The sequence below is a fragment of the Dermacentor variabilis genome, unplaced genomic scaffold, assembly GCF_050947875.1.
Source record: "Dermacentor variabilis isolate Ectoservices unplaced genomic scaffold, ASM5094787v1 scaffold_12, whole genome shotgun sequence".
NCBI classification, from domain to species: domain Eukaryota; kingdom Metazoa; phylum Arthropoda; class Arachnida; order Ixodida; family Ixodidae; genus Dermacentor; species Dermacentor variabilis.
Genome location: NW_027460280.1, coordinates 41,788,652 through 41,812,501, shown reverse-complemented (window position 1 = coordinate 41,812,501; position 23,850 = coordinate 41,788,652). Strand labels below are relative to the sequence as shown.

The 23,850-nt window shown below is 44.8% G+C and overlaps 1 protein-coding gene across 1 annotated transcript in view; it reads right to left on the bottom strand.

The window, feature by feature from the left end:
- Pdcd4 (Programmed cell death 4) overlaps nt 1-23,850 on the bottom strand; it is a 63,957-nt gene that overhangs the window by 16,083 nt on the left and 24,024 nt on the right. Inside the window, exon 8 of the mRNA XM_075676838.1 lies at nt 5,782-5,892. Within this exon, the coding sequence (XP_075532953.1) occupies nt 5,782-5,892 (111 nt within the window). The remainder of the gene's footprint in view (nt 1-5,781; nt 5,893-23,850) is intronic.

The following is a 23,850-nucleotide window of genomic DNA, read 5'->3' as shown; positions in this document are numbered from 1 at the left end:
AAAGAAAAGTCAAAATTACTTTTTACTACTGCATTTTCCCCTTAGCATGTTCACTTTCACAAATTCCTAAAAAACAGAATGCATTACCAATCCTTTCTTACTGAATGCAGTATTCGCGGCGAAGAGTTACGGAGTCTCCATCTATCGGAAGCGCCTCGCTGGCGTAGTACGAGGGATCACGTGGCGTGCTCCTCATAGGTTTTGCTGTCAGCACTCACTGAAAACAACACACACGAGCTCTCCCAGACATTTCTGTACGTACTTTCGAAAGGAGAGAAGTTTTTTATTGTCTAAATAATAATCCTGGGCAAACTGAAAGCACAGATATCGTTTACAGACGCTATCTCTTTAACGATTACGTACAGTGAACGCCACTGCGCTCGGTCACCACGATGAAGTCTCCCGAACCGGCTTCTTGCGTGAAAGGTAGGTAAACGCTGAGAGCAAACTGTGTGAAATACGTTCTTATAGTGTTTGTATAACTAAATGAAGCGTAATAGAATGAAGCCTCAATGCAGCGGCCACACAGATTCGCAGCGACCAACTGCGCGTCTGCATGCTTGACTGCGCAGTTTCGCTTTCGCCGCGTGCGCGTTTTTGCACCGTGTCATGAACTTTAGGCCGCAGAATATGAGCATTTGACAGTATACAAGCAACCACTGTTGCGTGGGTGCTATCAGAGCTGCTCAAAAATAATTTCATTGTAGAGACTGACGCATACGGGGACTGTGATGTGCCGTCGCGACGATTCAATCTTTTCTTTTTCTTTTAAATTCTTCGACGTTTCAATATTATTTCTCGAGTTGCGTCGCACTGTATGTTTATCGGTGTTCTCAGCGTGCGATTTCGCGCTGCTGCTTTTTTGTAATCCAGTGCATTAGTTCGCAACACAAACATGACCATATGTCATGCTTTTTTATAATGTGCTTCTTACTGCTCCCTTTCCACTCCAGTGAACTTGCCAGTATCTATAGCATCGACAAGTTCATAGACCAAACCGTCATGACATTAGTCGGGCAGTGGACTCGAGCGAGCGTCTCAATGCGCGTTTTCCGAAGATCGCAGACCCGGCGCCGTAGCAGAAATCTTCCTCGCGTCTGTGCTTGCTGCATACCCGAGTTGTAGCCGACGACTGTTTGTCGGTTTTATGTTTCGCGAGCCAAGCTTCACACAGCTTCTTGTCCTGCGGCTACGTGTGAATAAGGCTGACACCGGGCTCCGTTGCGTACGTCCGGCACTGCGGCACCGAGCAGTAGTCTACCATGTTGCGTGCCTTCAAAGGCAGCCACTACCTATTCTAGTGCTTTCAAGCGTTGTAACGGAGACACTTTAAGCGGGAAAATCTCGCCACTAAATGAGGACCACAGCGTACGAGGGAATTTAAACTCTCATTTTCAGCTCGCTTCAGCGCTCTCGAAGCAGCCGACGCGGCCGCTATGTCCACGTGATCCCTAATAGGACGTCACGCCGATGGTGGCGCCAGCTTTTCGAGTGGTGGAGCTCGAGGCTAATAGTCGCTGACCAAATGGACAGCTGGAACATGAAAGTCTATAAAGGTAAGCAACAATTTTGTTCAGATGAATAACAGTGGATGCTTCCACAAATGTGGATGGATGAATGGGCACATTTCACCAAGGAAGTACGGCAAAATTTCAGAAATGAACTGTTTAACAACTGGCCATAGCTTATATAATGTCAAACACTACATAAAAATCTACCAAGGCTATCAATGGTGGGAAAATATCACACAGAGGACTAGCTGCGCTCTTGAAGCCAAACTGAGCTACTAACATGACAAAGAGCATCGCAGCACTTCTTTCACTATATTGATGCCCAGCAGCAAAGTATCAGGCCAGCAACAGACCTTCTTACCCCATTTGTAGAAAAAAATATATCTGCACATCTTTAAGACTTCAATGAATGAAATTATTATGTTGTAAACTGCAAAGGAACATTTTAAAGATTCCCTTATGAGCTTCAACTATGTAATCATGTAAGCTTTGTGATGAAGTAAACATCCGTTAATTCGAACCTGACCAAATGTCCTGTTTGGCACCCATACATTCCTATGGGCCCAAACTTCCATTATTTATATCTCAAAATTGACCTTTGCCAAATTATTCGAACTTTACTGGTCAACTTCGCCGCAGTACAGCCGAAGCATACCAATAATGGAAAGAGATTATAGCCCCAGAACATAGTAACCATTCCAGAATTATAGAGGCACGCACACACCATCTCTGGTCACGGTATGAGCTCCTAGATGCTGAATAAGCATACTGGCAGCTATTCAGAGCCATTTATGTTGTGGCGATATAAGCCCTCTTTTCGCCACCATGTCTGTCTCGTATATGAGGCTGTTAAATGGGGCCTAGTACGCGTTACTTAATTTTTACATGTGCACATGCCGTGCACCGCAAAGCATAGAAAAACCATCTGTGTTTTGAGAAAGCTAGCAAAATGGAAGGCAGTAAGATGAAAAAAGACTCGAAAAGTCAAGGGGTCGTTTAACTCTCTCGTTACCACAAAAGTGTGCGCATTTTTGGTGCTGTTACGATTTAACATTTCATTTCAAGACGTAGCAGCCGCAACGTATACTGCGATAGATAAAATTATAGCCTGATCACTGGTGTATTAAATGGATATATCATAGTAATAATTGCTCAGAAAATTTTTGCAAATTCTTACGTGAAACTTCAAAAGGAGTACATAAGGTAACGAATGAAAGTAATAATTTACTATTTTTAGCTTAAGTACTGAGAGTGAAAAAAAAATTGGAATATACAAAATATGCACCCTTTTCCTAGTTCCCAATTAAACTAAGTCAGATCATGCAAAAACATTATGAAGATTTACTGGCATGAATACTAGCCATAGTGATGACAATGCTATGCAGGAAAGCAGTAGCTTCGCAAAGGTGAAAATGGGTAAGTTCTGTTGTACAGGGAGCGCTTGTCACTCATTGCAGCAGGCACCCTGTTTCTCTTCTGCTGAATTCTTTAGGCTCACCAAGTAATGGTTGTCAGTTCACGGAGCATGCGCGTCTCCTCATGCTTGAATATTTTGTTCAATCACCTTTTCTGAGTAAGCAAGGTGGTCTAGAGTGCATTCAACTGTGCTGGAGCCTCAACATGCACTGCTCAGTTCCTGTACAGTAATGTGGAGTGTTGCACAATATTGTACAGCAATGAATGGGCGGTGTTCAAAATGTAAGAGCTCAGACAGCTAGTCAAGTTTTGGTCAAAGGTCGGTCTCTAATCAAATGCATGCTTTTGTGTGGGTGAAAACCCCACAGGATGGGAAAGATTGCTTGTAATAATTTGTGGATAAGCTGTCGAAGTTCTGATGCATAAAAGCAAACCATGGCGGGTAAAATGAAGTTCACTTTATTTTAGTTGAACACAATCATTAAAATAACATGCACTCGTGACATCTACCATTTGAAACATCCAATGCATCTGATCTGAAAAAGAAGAAAAAAAAAAAAAAAGACACCTCGAGAGCTTCTGTGGCTTCACTGCTGCTGTTATTTAAAAGGTATGTTGCAGAGTTGACAAAAGCACAAATTCTGAGGTCTTCTTATTGAAAGTGTACCAGGAGCACTGGAGGCTAATTTTGGCGATACCTCCTGTTGAAGTTTTATTTTTCCAGACTCCCCAATCTGCCAAAAATTGTGAAATCTAACAAATACCCAATGTTCAGTCATTTCAGAAAGTGCATAATGCTGCTAGTAGAAAAATTCAAACAGAAATGCATAGCAACGCATGAAAAAAGTCGATCAAACTGAACGATTTCTATAGGTGCAGTAGCGAGAGTTTAGCCCAACAAAAGAGCGGGGTTCTGTTAAAACGTTCAAGGTCAACCAGTAAACTTATTAGGGGTGTCGGTACTCATACTGTGACCGAAGACGATGTGTGTGCAAATTATGGAACAAAAGCTGTGCCAACACAAGGTGCCAACATTGGCACCTTCCCCCCTCCCCCCTTGTTGAGCTTCAATACCATAACAGTTCTCTAAGGAACATAACTTTAAAGGCAAATACTGCCAAAGTGCATTAATGGCGTGTCTCCGAGTTTTTTTTTTCTTTTTGTTTGATTAAATCCCGCTGTATAATTAGATCAATTTCGTCGGTCCCATCAGAATCAAATTAACGGAACTCGACTGTACTACATATAACATTTCCCAAAAATAATAAGCCCTGTAGCTTTTAGGTACAGAAGAGTACCTTCAATAAAACTGATGAGAATGAACTTCATGAGGTTGTTTCAGGTAGCATGTCAGGCACACATTTGGTACCCAATAATGGCAAGAGTTTTCAATATCCCAGCCTAAGGGCAAAAATGCAAACTCTTTCTTACAGAATGAAAAAGGCACCTTTAAGTGGGGGAAGCTGCAAATTATAAATTGGCCCAAAGATCACATTTTCAGCTTTGTCATTTTCGAGTTTGGGACCCTACATTTAAATAAGATTCATTACATAGGATCTGATATGTTTTGTCCCAATAAACATGCTTTCATATGTGTTTCCTTGATTTTTCAAAACAATTTTGAGGAAAGATAAATGCATGGAGTGTATGTACGCCCAATTTTAGTTTACTATTTCTTTCACAAAATTTTTCTAATCAGTCATAGTTTCACCTTCAAGATGGCATTTCTTTCAGGCAACATTGATGAGGTCTAACTAGTTCAAATTGACCTAATACACTGGTTCATACCTTAGACATTCTATATAACAGTTAAACCTCGACATAATGTAGTTGGTAAAATTGGCAATTTTCTTTGTTATATCAAAATATCGTACTGAAATTCACCCTTTTATGCAAATAAGTACATTCGCCAATCGGTGTTTCTTTGTAAGCAACATGCCCAAGATTTTTCAAATTATCGAGCAATCAAAAAAAAAGCAAAGTTGAATAAGAAAAAACATTTATTTTGTTAAATTTGACAGTCAGCCATGAAAGATGTGGTTTCGTGGCATGTCAACAACATCCTCACATCGGCGGTACGCATCAAGTGAAGCCATCCACGCTTTCACATCCACTCCGTCCCTGCTACTGATAATATCGCCCACACTGGAACCATGAACAGTGCTGGCAGCGAGGTGCGAATGCTTGGTCTGCCGCTCGCTTCAGCGAATCTCCCTAATTCTATATTACGCAACCTCCAGTACTACATGCACAGGAAGAGAACAAGCATGATAGCATGCAATCTCAGCATGCCCACTATTTGCACACACGGCAGACTGCCTCTAGAACAGGGCACACAGTCTGCGTATGCGCTCAGCTGCACAAACAGCAATGTGCTGCCACGGCCGTGCTAAAGAAGGAGACATATCAACCTGCCCTCTTTTCGCAAATCTTTTCCTAAATAAGAAAGTTTGCCGTGAAGTGAGCATCCCCCATTATTCCCTAAGGGTAGGAACGTATTCCCATGGTTGGCAGCACTGCTCTGCACAAGGTCAGACCTTTTGAAGTACACACCTCAGTTGTAAAGAAAAAGAGAGAGAGAGAGAGAGAGAGAGAGAGAGAGAGAGAGAGAGAGAGAGAGAGAGAGAGAGAGAGAAAAGAAGAAGAAGGAAAAGGGTAGGGGGGGGTTAGTTTACAGCTTAACCTGTGCCAGTTACAAAAAAAGAGAGAGAGAGAGAGAGAAAGAAAGAAAAAAGAAGGAAAAGGGTGGGGAGGGGGTTAGTTTACAGCTTAACCTGTGCCAGACTAGTGAGAGAGCACAGTACAAATAAAAGCTTGAATTCTTTTCAAATTTTAAACTAGAACTTCTACTTACTCGCTTCATCTGTTCAGGAGTAACAATCACACTCTCGTCAAGAACCCTAAGCAGCTTACACACGAGTTCCATGGCCATATCACCCATGTCTTCAATCACCATAACCACAGCCTAGAAGAGAAAACATTCTGGTCATTTAAGGTATGCAGTTTACAGTTGCTAGCAGCAACCTGTTTTACATGATCAGAGCTTTCACTCCAAACAATATGACTCAGGATGCATTGCACAAAACCTACATTTCAAAGGTTATGAAGACTACAGCCCAAGCTGTCTAGCTCAAACCTAGCATTCTTGGTTCAGATGTAAAAAATGACCATATTTGCATGGCTACAATAAAACTTATTTTACATATTAAATTGAATATGTGCATTGCACCATATTCAAAACTAAGCTATAAATGCCGAGCCCATACGTAGCATGTGAACGCACACGCATATGCCCAAGCATTTCTCTCTCACATTGCGTATCCTCGCAGGAAAGGAACAGCTGTACCAGCCACATCAGAAAGGTGCCCTTGTATGCCATCGAATGTTACAAAATGTGATTACAAGAATTGATTAGATGACACCTGCATTTGAAATTGGCAGGTGCTGCAAATTTTCAATGGATTTCATGCTCCCAGGTGGTGGTTTCATTAGGCCTGAAAGTGGCAGTCTGCTGCGGTATCACTGCCTATGAAACATGGATGAAGTCTTGGTATAGTGAAAAAAATGGAATACAATAGACTCCCATTAATATGACCTTTGTGCCAACTGCAAGTTTTGGTTAAAATTATATGAAAGCATACCTGCCAACGTGAAGATTTGGACATTCATAAAACTATCGCTGAAAACTCCTCTGGGGCAGAATTTAGTCTTGCGATGATTTTGCTGTTGCCAACTTTGCCTGCTTCAGATCCTTCTTCGTGTAGGTTTCCTCAAAGCAAGTACCACTCTGGATCCCCTTGACCATCAGCAGACTTTCGGATGTTTTCTTACACACAGATGAGTGAAACTACAAGTTTTGTTCACAGTGCTGAATATTCTCACACATTCAGCAATGCTGTGGGGAATGGGGAAAATACCCAGCATAACCATTGAAATTCTGTGGAACCTGAGCGATCTGTCGACACTTCGAACACTGCAAGTCGCACCTTTGCTCATTCAATAAGTCAGCTGGAATCTGATATGCTTGCAAGTTGGCAAACTCGACTTCAAGTGCGTCGATTGCTTCTTTTGATTCGCCACTCTGCTAGGGTAGGATAGCAGGGAACACCATAACAAAATGACGGACCCTGTTGAATGAAGCAGTTTCCAGAGCTTGTACTTGAGCAACCTTAGCTACTTTGAGAGTGACATCTTCTAGCAGGAATTTATGGCGACTAATCGCATGCGGCCATTAACCCTTTGAGGGTTGATTTTTTTTTTATTGCAGATTCTAACTTTTCCTAGGGACTTATTTGGAAAAAAATTTACCATAATTTTTCTGGGGTGACCGTAAAGTGAGAAAAACATATTTTGCGTTGGTATATATGTACTCTTCATTCATGAATATCAGCAATAAAAAAAGTAAATAAGCTTATAAGAATAAAAAATTTGATGCATTGTTGCAAGGCTTTGAAAATGCACACACGAGAATATTTCGCAAGACTCAAATGTTCCTGCTCTTACACTAATACGTACAGTCACCCGCGAAAGCTTATGGGGCACGGGTTTCACGACAAATGTGAATTTCTGCTCTGTTAAGGCGCAGCCCTTCTAATTTAATGGATTACAGTGTAGGTCGCAAGAACTGCTACGAATCAAAGCATTTAATTAGAGGCTACATGCACAGGCTTCGTGGAAATTTGGCTCTTTCACAGATCCTGCACCTCGTAAACTTTTGTGGTGACTGTACATCCACAGCGTGATCGAACTGTGTAGGTGCGCGCACTCAAGAAAACTGTGTAGTTGTATGCCTGTCAAAAAAGCAAAACGCATGACAAACTTTTGCTAATCTTTATCTTATCGCCAACCCGAGACAATTAGTTCGCGCAAATGTCAAAAAAAAAAAAAAAAGCAACGGAAACGAATGCACGGTGGCATCCTTCCTATGTGCACCCCTGTGAGCACTAAATGAGCGAGAAACAAGCAGTCACCCTTTGAGCAATTAGTAACAAGACAGCCATCAGTTTTGCAAGTGCAAGAAGCCGAAACCACCCACGGAACAAAACCCAAACCGCCGCATGCCCGCCTGCCAATGTGCAAGTGGTAGTATATAGATGAGCGGGAGCAAACTAGCTCTAAAACAAACCATGCAACAAAAACCAAGAGAGGGAAGCAGGCGAAAAATATCCCCTGTACTCACACATAGTGGCAGCACAGGACAGGAAAAGTTAGGAAATTAGTGCGCTTTTTAAACATCGACGGCGCCGTAAATATACAGCATCGACCATTTTGTGACTTGTTCACGGCGCCATATATTTACATCATTGACTCTGAAAGGGTTAAGTACAGACGTACAGCGAAGAACTGCTCTCTCTCAATGCAGCTCAGTGTCAACCACAGAGTAGGTTGTGCTATCAATGGCAATGTCTTCGCCATCTTTCTGGTTCTCTGCAGCTCCATAGTCAACTTCCAGCAATGGATGACATGCCTTGACAACACCTGAGCACACAAATATAGTCGGGAGATCCTTGAAAAGGTGGTTCAAGGGGCCCCTCAGTACATGAATCTGAGGTGCCTGTGCCTGAAGGCAGTTTGCCTTCTCAAAAAGCGGTATAACATTTTGGAGAAAAAGACAGCATGCTCTGTTTAGCTCCAATGACAAAAAACAGGCGCTCTTCATGGGTCATGAGGCTGGCTTCCCCAGAATCCTTGGTATGAAGTTTCAGTTTTTTGCTTGAGGTCCAGAATGAGCTCCTTTCCTCTTGAGCAAGAGTTCATAGCCGTCGGTGCTTTTTTTCCCGAGGCCTGCGGCAGGCTTGTGAAGATGTGTAGCAGTCTTGGGGTCAGTGCAGGGTTTTTGGGGGTTTGCGAGGAAGTCTTCAGAATTTGGTACAGCTCCAAAAACAAGCTCTGCTTGTTGCACTGCTTTGTTTCAGATAAAAAAACAAAGCTAGGACACTAATAAAGTTTTGTGAATGAATGAATGAGTAGTGGTTTCCACTGGTCAAGCAGCCTCTTCAAACACTTTCCTAACAACAGCTAACGTGTCAGCAAATGCTTCAACATCGTTCTGACCTCGGCGTCATGGATCTTTTGGAACTCTAAGTCGATCTTTCCATTTCGAGCTTTTCTCTAGGTTAAAAAAAAAAAAAAAAAAAAAAAAAAGGTCAACCAAAGCCTCCTCAACCTTTACAGGAAGACATGAAGCTCCTCTTTAGGCGACCAAGTTGACGAGATGGCATGGGCAACCAACCCCTATCAAACCTAGTTGAGCCTCTCTCAATACAGTAGAAACACTTTTTCTTGGCGATCATGATACTGGCATTGTCTGAACATATAGCCAACAGGTCTCCAACAGGCAAATTTTAAGACTTCATCTCGTCCAGAACCAAATTTGCAAGCTTGTGACCCGTCGCTTATGCTTGGATTGTCCAGAGGCAAAGAAGGCGGCTTTCAACGCTACTCATTTCTTTAACGAAATAGGTCGCAACAATAGGGTAAAGCTGCGTATCCCTATTGTTACTGCCATCCACAGCGATAGAAAATACTTGCCGTTTTAGGTCATCCAGCAAAGAAGTCTCCGCGTTGGCGGCCATTTCCTGAACTACTGAAATCATCTTTGTTCGTCCACAGGCGTAGCGCATCGCTTCGCACTTGGGGAACATCTTCCAGAAAAGCGGTCTGGCATGAACGCTGACACTCAGCTGGATGTTGTGTTCAACTAAAGACGCCGTGAAGAGGCATTCTACACGAATTACACTGAGGTTGCTGTCACTCGTACAAAAACTTGCTAGGCTTGGCTGGCTGTAAACAGCTCGCACGTATCCCCGATGCTTTTTCAAAGCGATGTGGACCTTGATGTCAGACTTGCCGCCATGCGAGATGTTCACATCACAGGCACATGTCGTGCAGAATCCGAACTTCTCCCCTTTCCTCGATGGCACCAAGCACGAAAATTCTGCCGTGTATAATTTCAAAAACACTTGGAAGTACTAATGGGACTTCGAGCCTGCCATTTCACTGCGAAGCTGCTACAGGCCGGAGTCGCACTGCAGCGACTGAAGCTGACTGAAGTCCAAACCCGCGTGCCCACGCGAACAAAGGCAGCAAAATGGCAAAAGGTTTGTGGAGGCACTATCGGCACTATCAAGCTTGTTATACGGATTCGCTACACCCCTAGTAGATGACAGAAGTCACTACAACCTTGCAGCTGCTGATGATACCCCGCATACGTATTGCCCTCTCGTGGCGGCGCAAGGTACCAGGGTGTAGTTTTACTACATTTTTACGGGGAGGGGGGGAGGCTTCGCAAATAAAATGTTTTCCGTAACATTTCAAGCAAGATTTGCAAAATCGTAAGGCTGCTCGAAATTCGTACATTTTACAGAAAATTTGGAAGAGTTGGCAGGTAATGACGCAAGGTCAAACTACAGATGGCAGGAAAATGAACAAATATAAACTTTTTTTTTGTTGCTTGAAGTATTCTTTAATGTCCTTGTTTCTTGCTCTTGAAGTGCAACAACTAGCTTGAGACAAAGAGCACTAAAATAGTGATACATGTTACATTCGTGAGAGAGTTCTGCAGTGCTAAAAGATGTTTCATGCAATTTATAAGAAGAAATATCTGCTATTACGTATACAGTAAATCCAGAAAGAGCGCTGATATTGTACATGCAAAGCATTTTAAAGGATATGTCACACTGAAATGCAACATACAGGGAGTAGGACACTTTGTGCCCTGCTCCCTGGAACCCAATGATGATGCAAGTAGAAAACAGCTTCATAATTAAAAACTGAAAACCTACACGAGTATGAACAAATTCTTGTGGTGTTGCATGTTACCACTGTTTCAGAGCCGGAACGTGCTCATCTATAAAAATCATATGTGCTGTGTTCAGTCGGATGTGGTCAGATGTCGTTGGCGGCCACTTTTCACGTTCATGTTAAAAAAATACGAGTCGAGACTGCAGCGCTTGACATCACCTGTCTTTGTAATGATAAAAAAAGGCAGTCACAGTTTGTTGACTAGTTTTTGAGGCTAATTATATTATTATTTCAGCCCTCACCATGCTGCATAGCAAATTTTGGTTATATGCTGGAAGTTCTTCTGTGCCCTCTAGGGTGTTCTAGTGCAAAATTTTTGAAATTGGTTCATTAATAGCTGAGACAGAAATATTTGAAGTGCCAGGAACCCATGATTTCAGGAGGTGAGCATAACCTCCAACAGACCCTCTCTCCACTTGCACCCGTCTAGTCTCCGCAAGCAAAATTCCTTCGCTGCGCTCTCCCAAATCGAAGATGAAGGATTGCATGGTGCATGCGTCACAGGCCTCACCTTTTTTTCTCTCGCATTTTTGCTGCACCGTGCACTTCTGGTGACACTCTCTCGCACAAGCTGTTGCATCTGTCTCGTTTCGCACAGTGCACGATTTTGCGTATTGTGCACAAGAATAGCTGACTAGTGGTTAAGTCTGTGTTTTGTTATGTGTTTTGTTTTCCCGTGATTAGCATTCTTATCCTACTCAGCCACTTAAAGCGTGTCTATTTATCCTCTTTATGCTGCTCTTCAATCTTTAAAATATCCTTTAAAATATTTTCAGTGCTGGGCAGAATTGACCCTGCATCACATGGGTTCCTCAAGCGCAGTAGCCAGAAGCTTTCACGCTGCTGCGCCATGAGTACACGTGGGCAATCGTGGTGCAGATGAATATGGATAAAGACTGAAAATATTCAGCTTTACCATGCACCAGTGTGCCACTTCAGAGGCCACTCAAAACGAGGGGGACTTCATGGGTGCACCATTACCAACCGTACTTACTCGCATAATACTCACTTTTTTTTCACGGAAAACTGATCAAAGTTTGCGATAATTATGTGGAAAACATTTTATAAGGGAAGGTTCCAGGTGCTAAAGAGAAAAGTGGAAAGTGAAGTGGCTGTAGATTGCAGTTCTTGCCCCAGCCACTGTAAGAGCTGTAACCCCAGCATAATTTACGTTTATAGTAAGAGCACAGGGTACACTAACAGAAATTGCAAAGGCCCTTTATTTGCAGGCAGTAGCTGAACCTGGAGTTGCAAAACAAATTATTAATGTGATTCTGGGCCAACATATTCACAGTTAGTGTCAGCGCTGATGTCGCTTATACAGTGGAATCTCGATAAATGGAAATCGCTTAAATGGAACTGCCGCTTAAATGGAACACCATCCTCATGGTTGGTTTGTTTTGTATTCATGCAATGCTTAAGCCTTCTCTCTCAGTAACAAACTCCTGAAAAAGGGAACGAATTTCACTGGTCCCTTGAGGTTCTATTTAAAGGAAGTACACTGTAGTTTCTTCACTAGCCGCATCACCATTGCTGCCAACACTGACATTGACCTTCAGCTTGAAACCAGTGATGTAGCTCCCATACTGACCAATGGCAAAGCAACAGAAATGCAAACAATGCCAACGTTAGCAGTTTACGTACAGTGCAGAAACTTCACGAAATCACAGAAACCTCATGAAATCACAGAAACCTCACCAACTGCAATTTGTATTACATTGGATTGTGGTTGCAAGCATAGACAGGGTGCTCGGCTGCCATGCAATATCATTATCACTGGCCGGATCAAGTAGAGAGCAGTCGCTGCAGCAATTTTTGAGGACGCAGTGACTACTCAAGGAAAGAAAAATTTCTAATATTTGATGGCCAATCTGCAGGGAGCAAGCATTATGCGAGTGCAAGAATTGTGAGAACAAATACAGTAGATAGTGATGTGGGTCCAGTGGGAATCACCTATGAACAGTGGGAATCACTGTTCATAGGTGATTCGTCTTGGCAGTCACAATACGACATATCAACACAATGCTTGAAATGCTAATTGCATTAATGTTGACAGTCATCACGAGATGGATTCTACAGGAATATTTCTTTCTCTTTTTTAATTTTCTGGGATGTGGAAGTGATGAGGACAACTGAATAAACGTTTTCATAGTTAGCCTCAAGTAAGTAGCTATAAGCTTGCCTCGTGTGACCTGCACCTTGTAAAAATACCCCCAAAAAGTGTGGGCCTTAAACAAGCAAATACGGAATACTAGTGTTCCCCTCAATACTATCCTACAGTGCACTAGGAAGCTGTTGTGGTAAAATAATGTGTAGACCACTAACACATTTCTTTGTACGCCTCGAGAACTTTGTGTCTACATGCACAAATACAACAGCAGAATGTCAGCAGTCAACATGGCCTAGCTGTGGATCTGCAAAAACACCAGTACCAACCACTGTGCTGGGGTGAAAGTAGTACTAGGCCCACGTATGGAGGTTTGGGTGTAACATACCATTCCTCGTTTCTTAGCTAAGCTGACATACACTGGCGACACAGAAGAAAGAGCAAACTTGAAGACTGCATGCTTTTTCCATGGTACTAGTCCCAATACATGATCAAGGTCATTAGTACCAGCGATGCCAGAAATTGGTTTTGTGCATAGTTGTACACTAAAACGTCTTTAAAAACCAGTAATAGAAGAAGCAAGGGCTAATATGTTTAATCCTTATTTTAGAACTGCAGGTACATGCAGTGGCAAAATTCCATTGCTCGTCTGTCTCAATAGGTGTCGCTGGTTACATAGCACTTAGACAATTCTTGGAAATACCATGAAACATGTGCTCACAAGATTTCACTAATAACAGGTTGATTAATAAAGAGAATGCTACAGCCCACGGAATGACTCGGTAATCCAGAAAGACAATAGAAATAGGCTTTGGGAAGGCCAGAGACGAGCTGAACTACATTAGAACCTCTTTCATATGTTTTGGCAAAAACACAACAAAAGATACACTAACCAGGAAAACGTACGATCTGAAGTCACTAAAAAATTCAGCAGACTCAACTGTAGTTGACATCTATGTAATGCGAAACATTGCGCGAATCGTTGCTGCACGAGACACCGATAAGCGCGAATCTCATGGGATCGGAGGAGGACGCCAGTAATGACTACACCTTAGAGCGCATCGCAGCCAAAGCCAATACCATGAGAAAGTTAATCAAGAGCGTGGCCAACAAAAAAAGGGGAGCTATCGGAGGATAATCTTAGGAGGCTCTTCCACGCCTTCCTAATCAGCCACATTAAGGGGAAAAAAGGGGTTTAGAAACTTCTTTTTATTTTTGACTAAATTTAATGAAAATTGTCACCCAGGCAGTTTTTCGTGCCAATTTCAAAGTTATAATTACTTTTTAAATAGACTGAGTGGTTCCAGATATAATAAAAATTAATCACCTATTTATCTGAAAGCAGAGTATCAGACAGAATGTTTATAAAGACATGGCTGGATACTACAAAGTGTAAGCTACACAACTGTAAGGCTACTTTTCTTTATATTGCAAGTATTACCAATTTTACAGCAATGTGAAGTTCAATCTCAAGACATGGCAATCATGTGGTCCAATTAGTAGCCAGATTTTAATATTTACAAAAGTGAAATAAAAAATCTGCTCCTAGCATTGTGTAGTACACACATGTAGCTACATGCCGCTGTTAAAATTATGGTTCTATGTGCCCCGAAGACCTAGATAGCGCTTTGGCAAGTTTAAAAAACCCCAAAAATGAGATTCCGAGAAAAGTTGAAAAAACAAAATGAGCTAATTTTTATAACTGAAAAGCACAAAATATTTGAATATATACAAATGCTATTGCATTAGTAGCCTCCAGGAATGTAGTCTGGCTAGTGTCACTACGGCGTTGCCTTCTGAGCACCCACTGAAAGCTTTCAGCAGATGCTATGCTCTGCAGACGTAGCCAGCAGCTAGTTTGTCCCAGCAGCGTATTTTCAATTGCTGGTACGTAAAGCGGGGCGTGGCACTTGTGGAGACGACGAACGTTTGCGCGCATGCACGAGTAAGAGCAGGTGTGAGAGAAGAAATGTGGGGACTTTTGCTCCTTAAATATATGACTCTGCCTAGGCACTACCGAGGAGTTTCTTAGCGCGTGTTGCATGCGCTTGTCCTTAGGCGTGCCCGGCATAAGTCGCGGGGCATGGTAGTGCTGAACCTAGCATCACAAGTTGACGGCTCGAGGCAATTTACTCAATCATGTTGTTTGCTAATGAAAACATGTCACTATTTCGCATTATTGGCGGCGCCTCCAGGACAGCAAAGCGGTAACAGAGACATCAAAGCTAGAAGCCGGACTGGTCCGTGGTTTGGGGCTTGCAGAGGCCTGCGTGTGCCAGGGGAGTATAAGATCGGCTGTCCGCTGTCGCAGACAGCCAATTTTTTATGTGAACACCCCCGGGCACGCTTCGGCCTTCGCGGCCCCAACGCAAGGGCCGCCCTGCTGCCAGCTTTGATCCCCCCGCTACTGCTAAGGTGCCCCGGAAATCCTGCCCCGCCTGCTTTAATATAACCTCAGGTGCTCTCCTAAGGCCTCGGTTTGCCAGTTACATGTGCCCTCGTGGAGCAGTGCTTGTAAAAAATGCAATCTATCGTCGCGACTAACAGAGCGACCCGCGACTTATACAACATCAGTCAGTACCTTGCCCCTTCAGAGACAGCGATCACCAAATGGGACGTCCGTGCCCACTGCCTCACTGCGCGGGCAGTCAGCGGCGGAGCGTAAACAGTCGACCCCCCTCCGCAATGCCGGCATGCCTAGGAAACTTCACTGTAGTGCCTAGGTAGACTCACATATTCAAGGAGCAAAGGCCCCCAGATTTTCTCTCTCGCACCCGCTCTTACTCGCGCCTGCGTCAAGCGCCGTCAAAAGCGCCACGCTGTACCTACTAGCAATTGTAAAAACGCGTCCCTGCAGCAGTGTCGTAGTAGTTCCGAGTAGTAGCAGTGTCCAGTAGTTCCGATTTTCAATCAGTAGCAGGAGTTGGCGTTAATGCGTGAAGTTTTCCTTGAGCTTCATTGTCAATACTCTGAAAAAATTCCGGCTACAAAATAGTAGCGTCGTGCTGAAATGTCGATAAAACGCGGCTGTTGTCAGAAGCGTTTTGGGGGACTAGGCCTAACACGCTATCAGGATCTCCAGCGTCGCTCGACTGCGGGAGCGGGCGGGCTAAATATAGTCCGACGTAGCGTAAGCGCGTGCGCACTATACGCCACGCTGGCGAGTACAACAGCGTCTATCATAAGACCAATGGTTCGACACATTGGTGCAGCCAGCGCAACCGGACGCGGCCAACGGACTCCGATGACCGACCGTGCACCGATAATGTCGGACTATAACCGCGCCTTATCGATGTCATCGGGAAACGGCACGGCGGAGTGTCGTTTCTCGACGCTGTACGCCGACTTTCTCTTCCTTCGTAGCGAACTTCGGAGTTGAGGTCCGCATCGCTGTTAGCGTGGGAAACCTCGTTGGCATGCACGGCGTGTGCAGAGCGGCTGCGGAGTGATGCAGACGATACTAGTCTAGCCAATGGTGTGGCTAGCTGAGGGTCACGTGCCTTTGTCGACCGATAACAGCACGCATTGGGTGTTCTTTTTTGACGCAGAATTTCTTCACTGCCAATGTGCAGACAGAGCCGGTGGTGGCGGGAAAATGACGACGAGAGACTGTTCTTTCGAACGATATACAGGTCAGTGCGAACGAACGACTGTGGCGGCGGTCACGCACCGTGGAAAAAGCGCTTTTTTACAAAAACATTGGCTCACATTTGGCACTGGCACACTAGCCACTGCCACACTGGTGCCAAAAATTTATATTACGGCTAAAATATTGGTTTAGAATGCGCAAAATTTGGCGAAGTGGTAGAATAATAGTTGGAAATTCCGAAAATACTTTTTCAAAAGGCTAAGCTATAAACAATCATTCGCAAGAGCATAAAAAAGGCACTGGATTTCCCACAGAGCCCCAGTACCGAAAGACTATTGGAGCTAGGCGACCACAACACCTTTTAAGAGATAGTCGAGGCGCAACAGATGGCACAAGTTGCAAGACTGGCTTGCACGGAAGCCGGCAGACGGCTACTAGCGCATATTGTTGAAGGTTCGAGCATCACCAGAGGGAGTGCGCACTCCCCGTCAAAGCCAGAGAAATGTATTCGGTATCCCAGATCCCTATAAATATGCACCTGGAGCACAATTACGGCAGACGTAAAGCGAAGGCCAGGGCCCTTCTTAGCCTAGCGGCTAAGATTGAGGACAACGTCGCCTTCATCGACGCTGCGCAGTATGCAATTTCCAATTATTTTGTTTTGGTGGCTAACTCGCTGCGGGTGGAGCTGCTGACGTCGTTTACGCATGAAAATGTGAACACCGACAAAGCTGAACAGGTGGCTGTAGCCATCGCTATGGCCACCATGAACCGCTCCACTATCTTCACAGACTCGCGAGTTGCCGTTAGAGCAATCATGAAAGGCTCGGTATGCAAGGAAGCCGCTCGCGTTCTCTCTGCAGCATCTTGGACAGACAAAAGGCACTTAATCTGGTTCCCCGGTCACATGGGCAGCGATGCTCATGAAGCCGTCGCCAACGCCAATGAACTTGCACACTCCCAGACGCGAGGTCTCACCCGCCGCGGCGGAAGTGGGCAATCGGAGGCCGGAGGATGGCAATGGCACAGGGACCCCTCCTTACTTTTAATGAGGTCTGCAAGCACTATAAACTAGGGCGTTGGAAGTTTCCACTTCCACACCCACACCTAAACAGACCACAGGCAATCATCCTGTGAATGCTGCAGACAGAGACGTATCCGTCTCCATTTATTTGCTCAAAATTCCTAGGTGGCATCAACCCGGGCTATCCACGCTGTGGACCACCCCAGGTGCACTCTTAAGCACATGCTCTGGAAGTGCCTCGACTTGCGCAGGGGCTCAGGGTTTCCCTCTTCGGAGGAAGATTCAGAGGAAGACTGGCTCCGGCTCGTCACCAGCTCCGCTAAGGAAGAGCAACTCAGGGCTGTCCAGAGAGTCTGCGATATCGCCGAGAGTCTCAACCCGTCAGCTCCATCATGGGTGCGGCTCGCAGACACTGACCCCTAATGGGGACACTCGTAGTCTTCTCAGGACCAAAATAAAAGTTCTTTGTCTGTCTGTCTGTTCGGCAAACTTGCGTTCCCAACCCTCGAATTTGGCCTGAGTCAACAGTTTTTTTCGGGTGGAGCATTTTCATGAGAAGTTTGGCATGTCCACTCGGCAAAAATTGTTGCGGCATGAGACGAGACGTTGACGCTTGTGAAGCTGGTGGGGCCTGAGCAGCCCGAGATGCACATCGGCGTTTTAAGAAAGCGATGGGAAACCAAAATGAAATCGAGCTGGTGAGTAACATGCAATGATGCTGCCAGACCAAAGCACATCGCACACTTCCCACTGCCTACAGCAGGGAATGGTGGCCTCTGAGTCACCGCCTATTAAGCCTTTAAGTGTTGGGGACAAGTCTTCCTCGGTTACGATTTCCTTTTTTTTTTTTTTGCATTCGATGCTAAGAGAGAGTGTTTTGTCCATGTCTTCGGGAGCTCTTTCTAAGTGCTAGTAACAAGCCACACTGCACTAACCCATTTTGACGTTCAGGCGATTTCCCTCTTTGGCCACTAGGAGGCCTACAGACTGTTCGTCCGATAGCGATGGTGGCTGTCAGTCGCGACTTGCCGCGCCTGTCACAAAAGTGCAGATTTTGAGTCACCAAGCTCCAAAGATGGTTCGCTTCTACATGAAAGCATTGACAGTGATGGCAGTGCATTCTGTGCTATAGACACATCCAGTGACTCTGAGACTGATGTTGCTGATAGTAGACGATAGTTATGTACAGTGCGGTAGTGAATGAAGTTAGATGAATGGAACCTACTGCTAGTGCCTAAATTTGTGTATTTCTAAAATTGTGAATTTGCTACTCCCATGTCACATACATTACGAATCTGCAAAAAATTTGCTATCCAGATGTGCTATAAAAAATTATTTTCCGAATACAGTAGAACCCCGCTGTTACATTCCTCACTGCTGCGTTTTCCCGGCTGCTACGTCGTTTTCATCTGGTCCCGGCATAGCTTCCATAGGATCCAATGTATAAGGAAACCCGCTGTTACGTAGTAGCTGTGAAAACGTTCCCGCATGATGCGTCGTAACCCAAACCCGCCTGGGCTAAAGTAGGCAACCCGCTCCAACCGCCATTTTGGCTTTTCACGAGTTTTGACCGGGCTTGGCTATGGAACTGGCTGCAAAAAGCCGCACGCCAGTTCGAGAGGCCGCCACTAGGTGGCCATTCGTGAAAAATGCTCTCACTATCATCACTGTGATTACGGTCACCGCATGGTTTGTTGGACGGGTCGACTAACGGAGGAAGGAAACTCGGGAGAGGCCCTGACGTCACTCTTTGTGAAGCTATAGCTAAAGGGAAGCCGGAAGTTGGCGTTGCTCATGGCGTTGCTCCGCCTATCGGGCCAGCTCTCCTTTCTTGTTTACATTTCTCGCGAGACTACGCCGCGCTGCGCGCCACGGGGCTGCTCGGGCGCGCGCGCTTCGCAGCAATACTAAACAATCGTTAGCACGTTAGCATGATTACGTCAAAGAGGGCAACATTTTCCGCGGATATTCCTTCGTCCGTTGCCATTGCCGTGGCGCGGTGACGACGAGGAGCGCCAGCTGCATGATGCCGGGGAGTTGCCAAATCCTAGCTTTGGAGAAGCCGTCGCGGCTCTGGACCTCCTCCGCAGGTACGTCGCACCTCACAGCGACGCTGACAGCAATGCCGCCTTCCAGGCTATTGAGAAACGTGTGGTGATTTCTAGCGAGCGAAAGAAATGGCAAGCCACCATTCTAGACTTTTTTAAGTTCTAAACGCACTCGGTGGAAATAAATTGTCTGCAGTTGAAGCTGCACTTTTTTCATTCATTTTCGGAGCTTTCCTCACTGTTGCGTTTTCCCGGCTGTTACGTTTTTTTTCCCTCCGTCCGGTGAAAAACATACGAATGGGGTTCCACTGTACAGTTTTGGATCTTTTGCCAGCAGTTAAAGGGTTAAGAGCGTGCAGTGCGCTTCCAACACCACGCGTGCTGTGAAACAGATAAGTCATGATGCTTACGGCAACAGGGTTGCCAGCGATAGCTACAAATGGCAATACAGACGAACCCACTCATAACGATACCGGTTTTAACAATATATTGGTTATAGCAATGAAAAGCTGCTGCACCGTCAACTTCTATATGTTTTCTATGGAGAAATAACCCGTTTACTTAAATACTCCCATGCTGCATTATCGGTTATAACGATAAAGTCCGGCTGCTAGGTGTCCGTGCCGAAAGGTAATGGAGTGCGAAATCCTTGAAAAGAAAAAAAGAAAAGTGAAATGCAAGCAGCTGCATGATCACCTGCCACCCCAACTGCTGCCACACACTCCTCTCCATGAGATCCAAGTCAGCCTCACGCCCATCTCTGCCGTCACCCTTCCACTCTCCAAGCACGAATGGGCTGCACCCATAGCTCTGTGCCGTGCCACCCTCCGAAACACGAATGGACCGTCCCAACTGTGGTGACACCGCTGCTCCCAGATTGCTTGCTGGGCCCTTATCCTGTGCAATTATGCTAACTAATTAATTTGTTATGTCTTTGTTTGTTGCGTCAAAGTCGTTCCTGGCCACATAGTTTATCAGCCTCTTTCGACTCACCACGAAAACGGAACATGGCAGATCTGCCCGCTGACCATCGGCAATGCACGATGTTGCCAGTGAAAAGAAAGCGCACCGCCATATATTTGGAAACGAAGTGCTTCTAAGCAATCATCGCAAACGTGCTTGCATTGTTACGAGCAGTAAACAGCACTAAACAACAGGACAGAAAGGAACACAGACAACAGCGCTGTGTCCCTTTTTTCAGCACTGTTGTCTGTGTCCCTCTCTTTGTCCAGTTTTTTAGCGTTGTTTACTGCTCATAATCATGAACCAACCAGCTCAAATGCGTACTCTTCTGTGCTTGCACTGGATAGTGACACTGATGGCCACGATGGCAGCGCTGACGCGGTAGGGCAGGCTGCCTCAACATTGTCCCCGCAGGAGGTCCTGTAGATTATTCAGTCCTTCATGCGCTTGTTTCCGCAAGGGACGTTCCGCTTCACTGCGTGGAGCACCTGGATGCCTTGGAGAAGGATGTCGGCAAGTTTTGCGTAAAGCAAGCAAGGCTGACGGACATATGGTTTTCTAATGCAAGCCAGTGGGAAGTACGTGGCGAGGTGCTTGTGGCGATCTCGCTCCAGCGTTTGTTCTGGATTTTTTCAAGCTGAGACACTGCCACGGCAACCTTCCCACATTTCATAAAAGGCAACTTTTGGGGCCACCAAGGCGATGTCTCAGCTTTGGTGGCCCCGAATGTCTCAGCGAAGCACGTAGGTCACATATTATAACAGTGCCATTCTTGAATGCCAACAGTCGCGAATTGTTAACCCTTTCAGGTTCTATTTTTTGCGCCATATGCGACCGCCCAGGGTAAATTTGTTTATTGCAGATTTAAATTCTTCAGAGGGACGTATTCAAAAAAAATTTACCTGAATTTTTCTAGGGTGACTGTAAAGTGAGAAAAAAAATATTTTGCATTGGTATATATGTACTGTTTGTTCATGAATAAGAACAATAAAAACAGGAAATAAGCTTATAAGAATGAAAAATTTGATGCATTCTTATACACATAGTTCATGGCTTAGAAAATGCACACACGAGAATATTTCGCAAGTCTCAAATGTTCCTGCCCTTACAGTAATATTTACGTCCATAGCGTAATCGAACAGCGTAGGTGAGTGCACTCAAGCAAACTGTGTGGCTGTGTGCCCGTCAAAATAACAAAACGTGACAAACTTCTCCTAATCTTTATCTTATCAGCAATTAATTTTTGCAAGTCCCCCCCCCCCCCTCCCAAAAGGAAACACATGCACGGCGGCATCTTTTGTACGCACACCCTGTGAGCAATAAACGATGAGTAACAGGCGGCCGCCCTATGAGGAATTAGTAACAAGATAGCCATCAGTTTTGCAAGTGCAAATAGCCGAAACCGCCTGTGGAACAAAACCCAAACTACGGTAACCGCTGCTCGCCCACACGCCAACGTGCGAGCGGTAGTGTATAGATGCACCGGAGCAAACAAACTAGCTCTAAAACAAACGATGCAACAAAAACTGAAGAGGGGGGGGGGGGGGGGGGTAGGTGCAAGCAAAAAATTCCCTGTATTCCCGCATAGTGACAGCACATGCCAAGAAAAGTCAGGAAATTGGCACGCTTTTTGAATGTACAGACGGCGGTGTAAATTTACGGCATCGACCATTTCGAAATTGTTTGTGGCGCCATATATTTACGTCACTGACCCTGAAAGGGTTAACAACACGCGATCGCAGTAAGCAGAGTTAGACAGTTGAACAAGTCAACAAAATCGGAACCCGGATGGAGGAAGGTGATGGGGAGGAGAACTGGCCTCCCCGCTATTATAGTTTTCTCGGAACAGCCATGCCAACCCTCATTTTGATTTTTTTTCATGCAACCCGATTGTAACAATTATTGGTATAACAATGGAATTTTTGTGGCACTTGAATACTGTTCTAAGTGGGTTCGACTGTATGCAATGACACGCGGGGAAATTTGGTTGTACCAGAATAGGAGACCAAATGCGTAGCGGCATTTTCATGTGACATGGGCATCCGAGTACTGCAAGGAAGTTGACATTGGGGGGCGCCTATTGCTCTCGATCACAAGTGCCTCGCAAAACCTTTTTTGGTTCACATAGAATTTAGCAGCTGAAAATGTGTCATAAGACCGTAGTTTGGCAATATACTGAATGTTAGTGCCAAAAGCGTTTTCCGGGAATGTATTAAATCTGTAAAATAGACGCACAACTGAACTGGGTCATATTTTGCGTTCTCAATCAGAAACATTGGTGTCAGGAAATCGTACGAAACGGGATCGTATCAACGAAGGTCTACTGTATGTTGAACGTCAGATGAGTGGCTATAGATTTACCAACCTAAAAAACATGTTAATTCTCACTCAAACACAAATGCAGACAAGTTTTATTTGCAAGCAGGCAGTAAGAAATCCGATTGTCACTTGCCGCCATGATGGCCTTGCAGTGACAGAGGCATCCTCAAGCTCAGCAAGGCCGCAAGCCAGTTTTTCTACCAAACCACGCATCTCTGCGAACGCCCTCATGACGGTCAACACACTAGCTGCATCGGATATGGAAGGGCCCACATCGTCATCCATGACAATGATCTGGCAGTGCTACAAGCTATGGGAGCAGGAAACACGCCATGGCTACCATATTTTTATGTCACTATCAGTGGCGACTGCAGTGTGGGAAAGGCCCATGCGCCGCAATTTCGCTATGATCTGTGCGCTTAACATTTAGCTAATTCCACACTTGTACTCGCCAAAAAATGAAGTAAATCAAGTTTTAGCAAGTCCAGTATTCCAGTAAACAATCATGAATGATCTGCATGGTGCAGCCACCTGGTGGTGCAGAACGCAACTATAACAGAGCTAATATCAAGCGTATTTTACTTCACTGCTGGTGTAAATTTTCAGCAGCTGCATAATCTCGTTGCGGCCAAAAATTTACACCGGCAGCGAAGTAAAATACACCTGGTTACTGCAATATTAGCCGTGTTTGTCTGCTAGAGCTCTGCATCAAGAGGTGGCTGCAACTAGCAGGCTGTTCCTGTTTATGTCTCCACTCATCCGGTAAAACAACAGCCCGCTTACGTTTACCCGAATACCAGACGCACTAAAGCTCTCAATACTATGCACTAACTGTTTGGCATGCACTAAGTGACTACGGCTTAAGCAGTGAGTTAATACATTAGGTTGAATGGCAACAGGGCAGGGCATTCATTGTGATTATATTTGAACTCGAATTACTTATTAAGCGGGTACATATCAACGAGGTTTTACTGTAGAGTATGCTATAGTAAAAACAAGACCATTTATCACCAAAACTCAATAAACGAATGCTATCAATCACACTGTGTATACTAAAATTGCAACCCAAA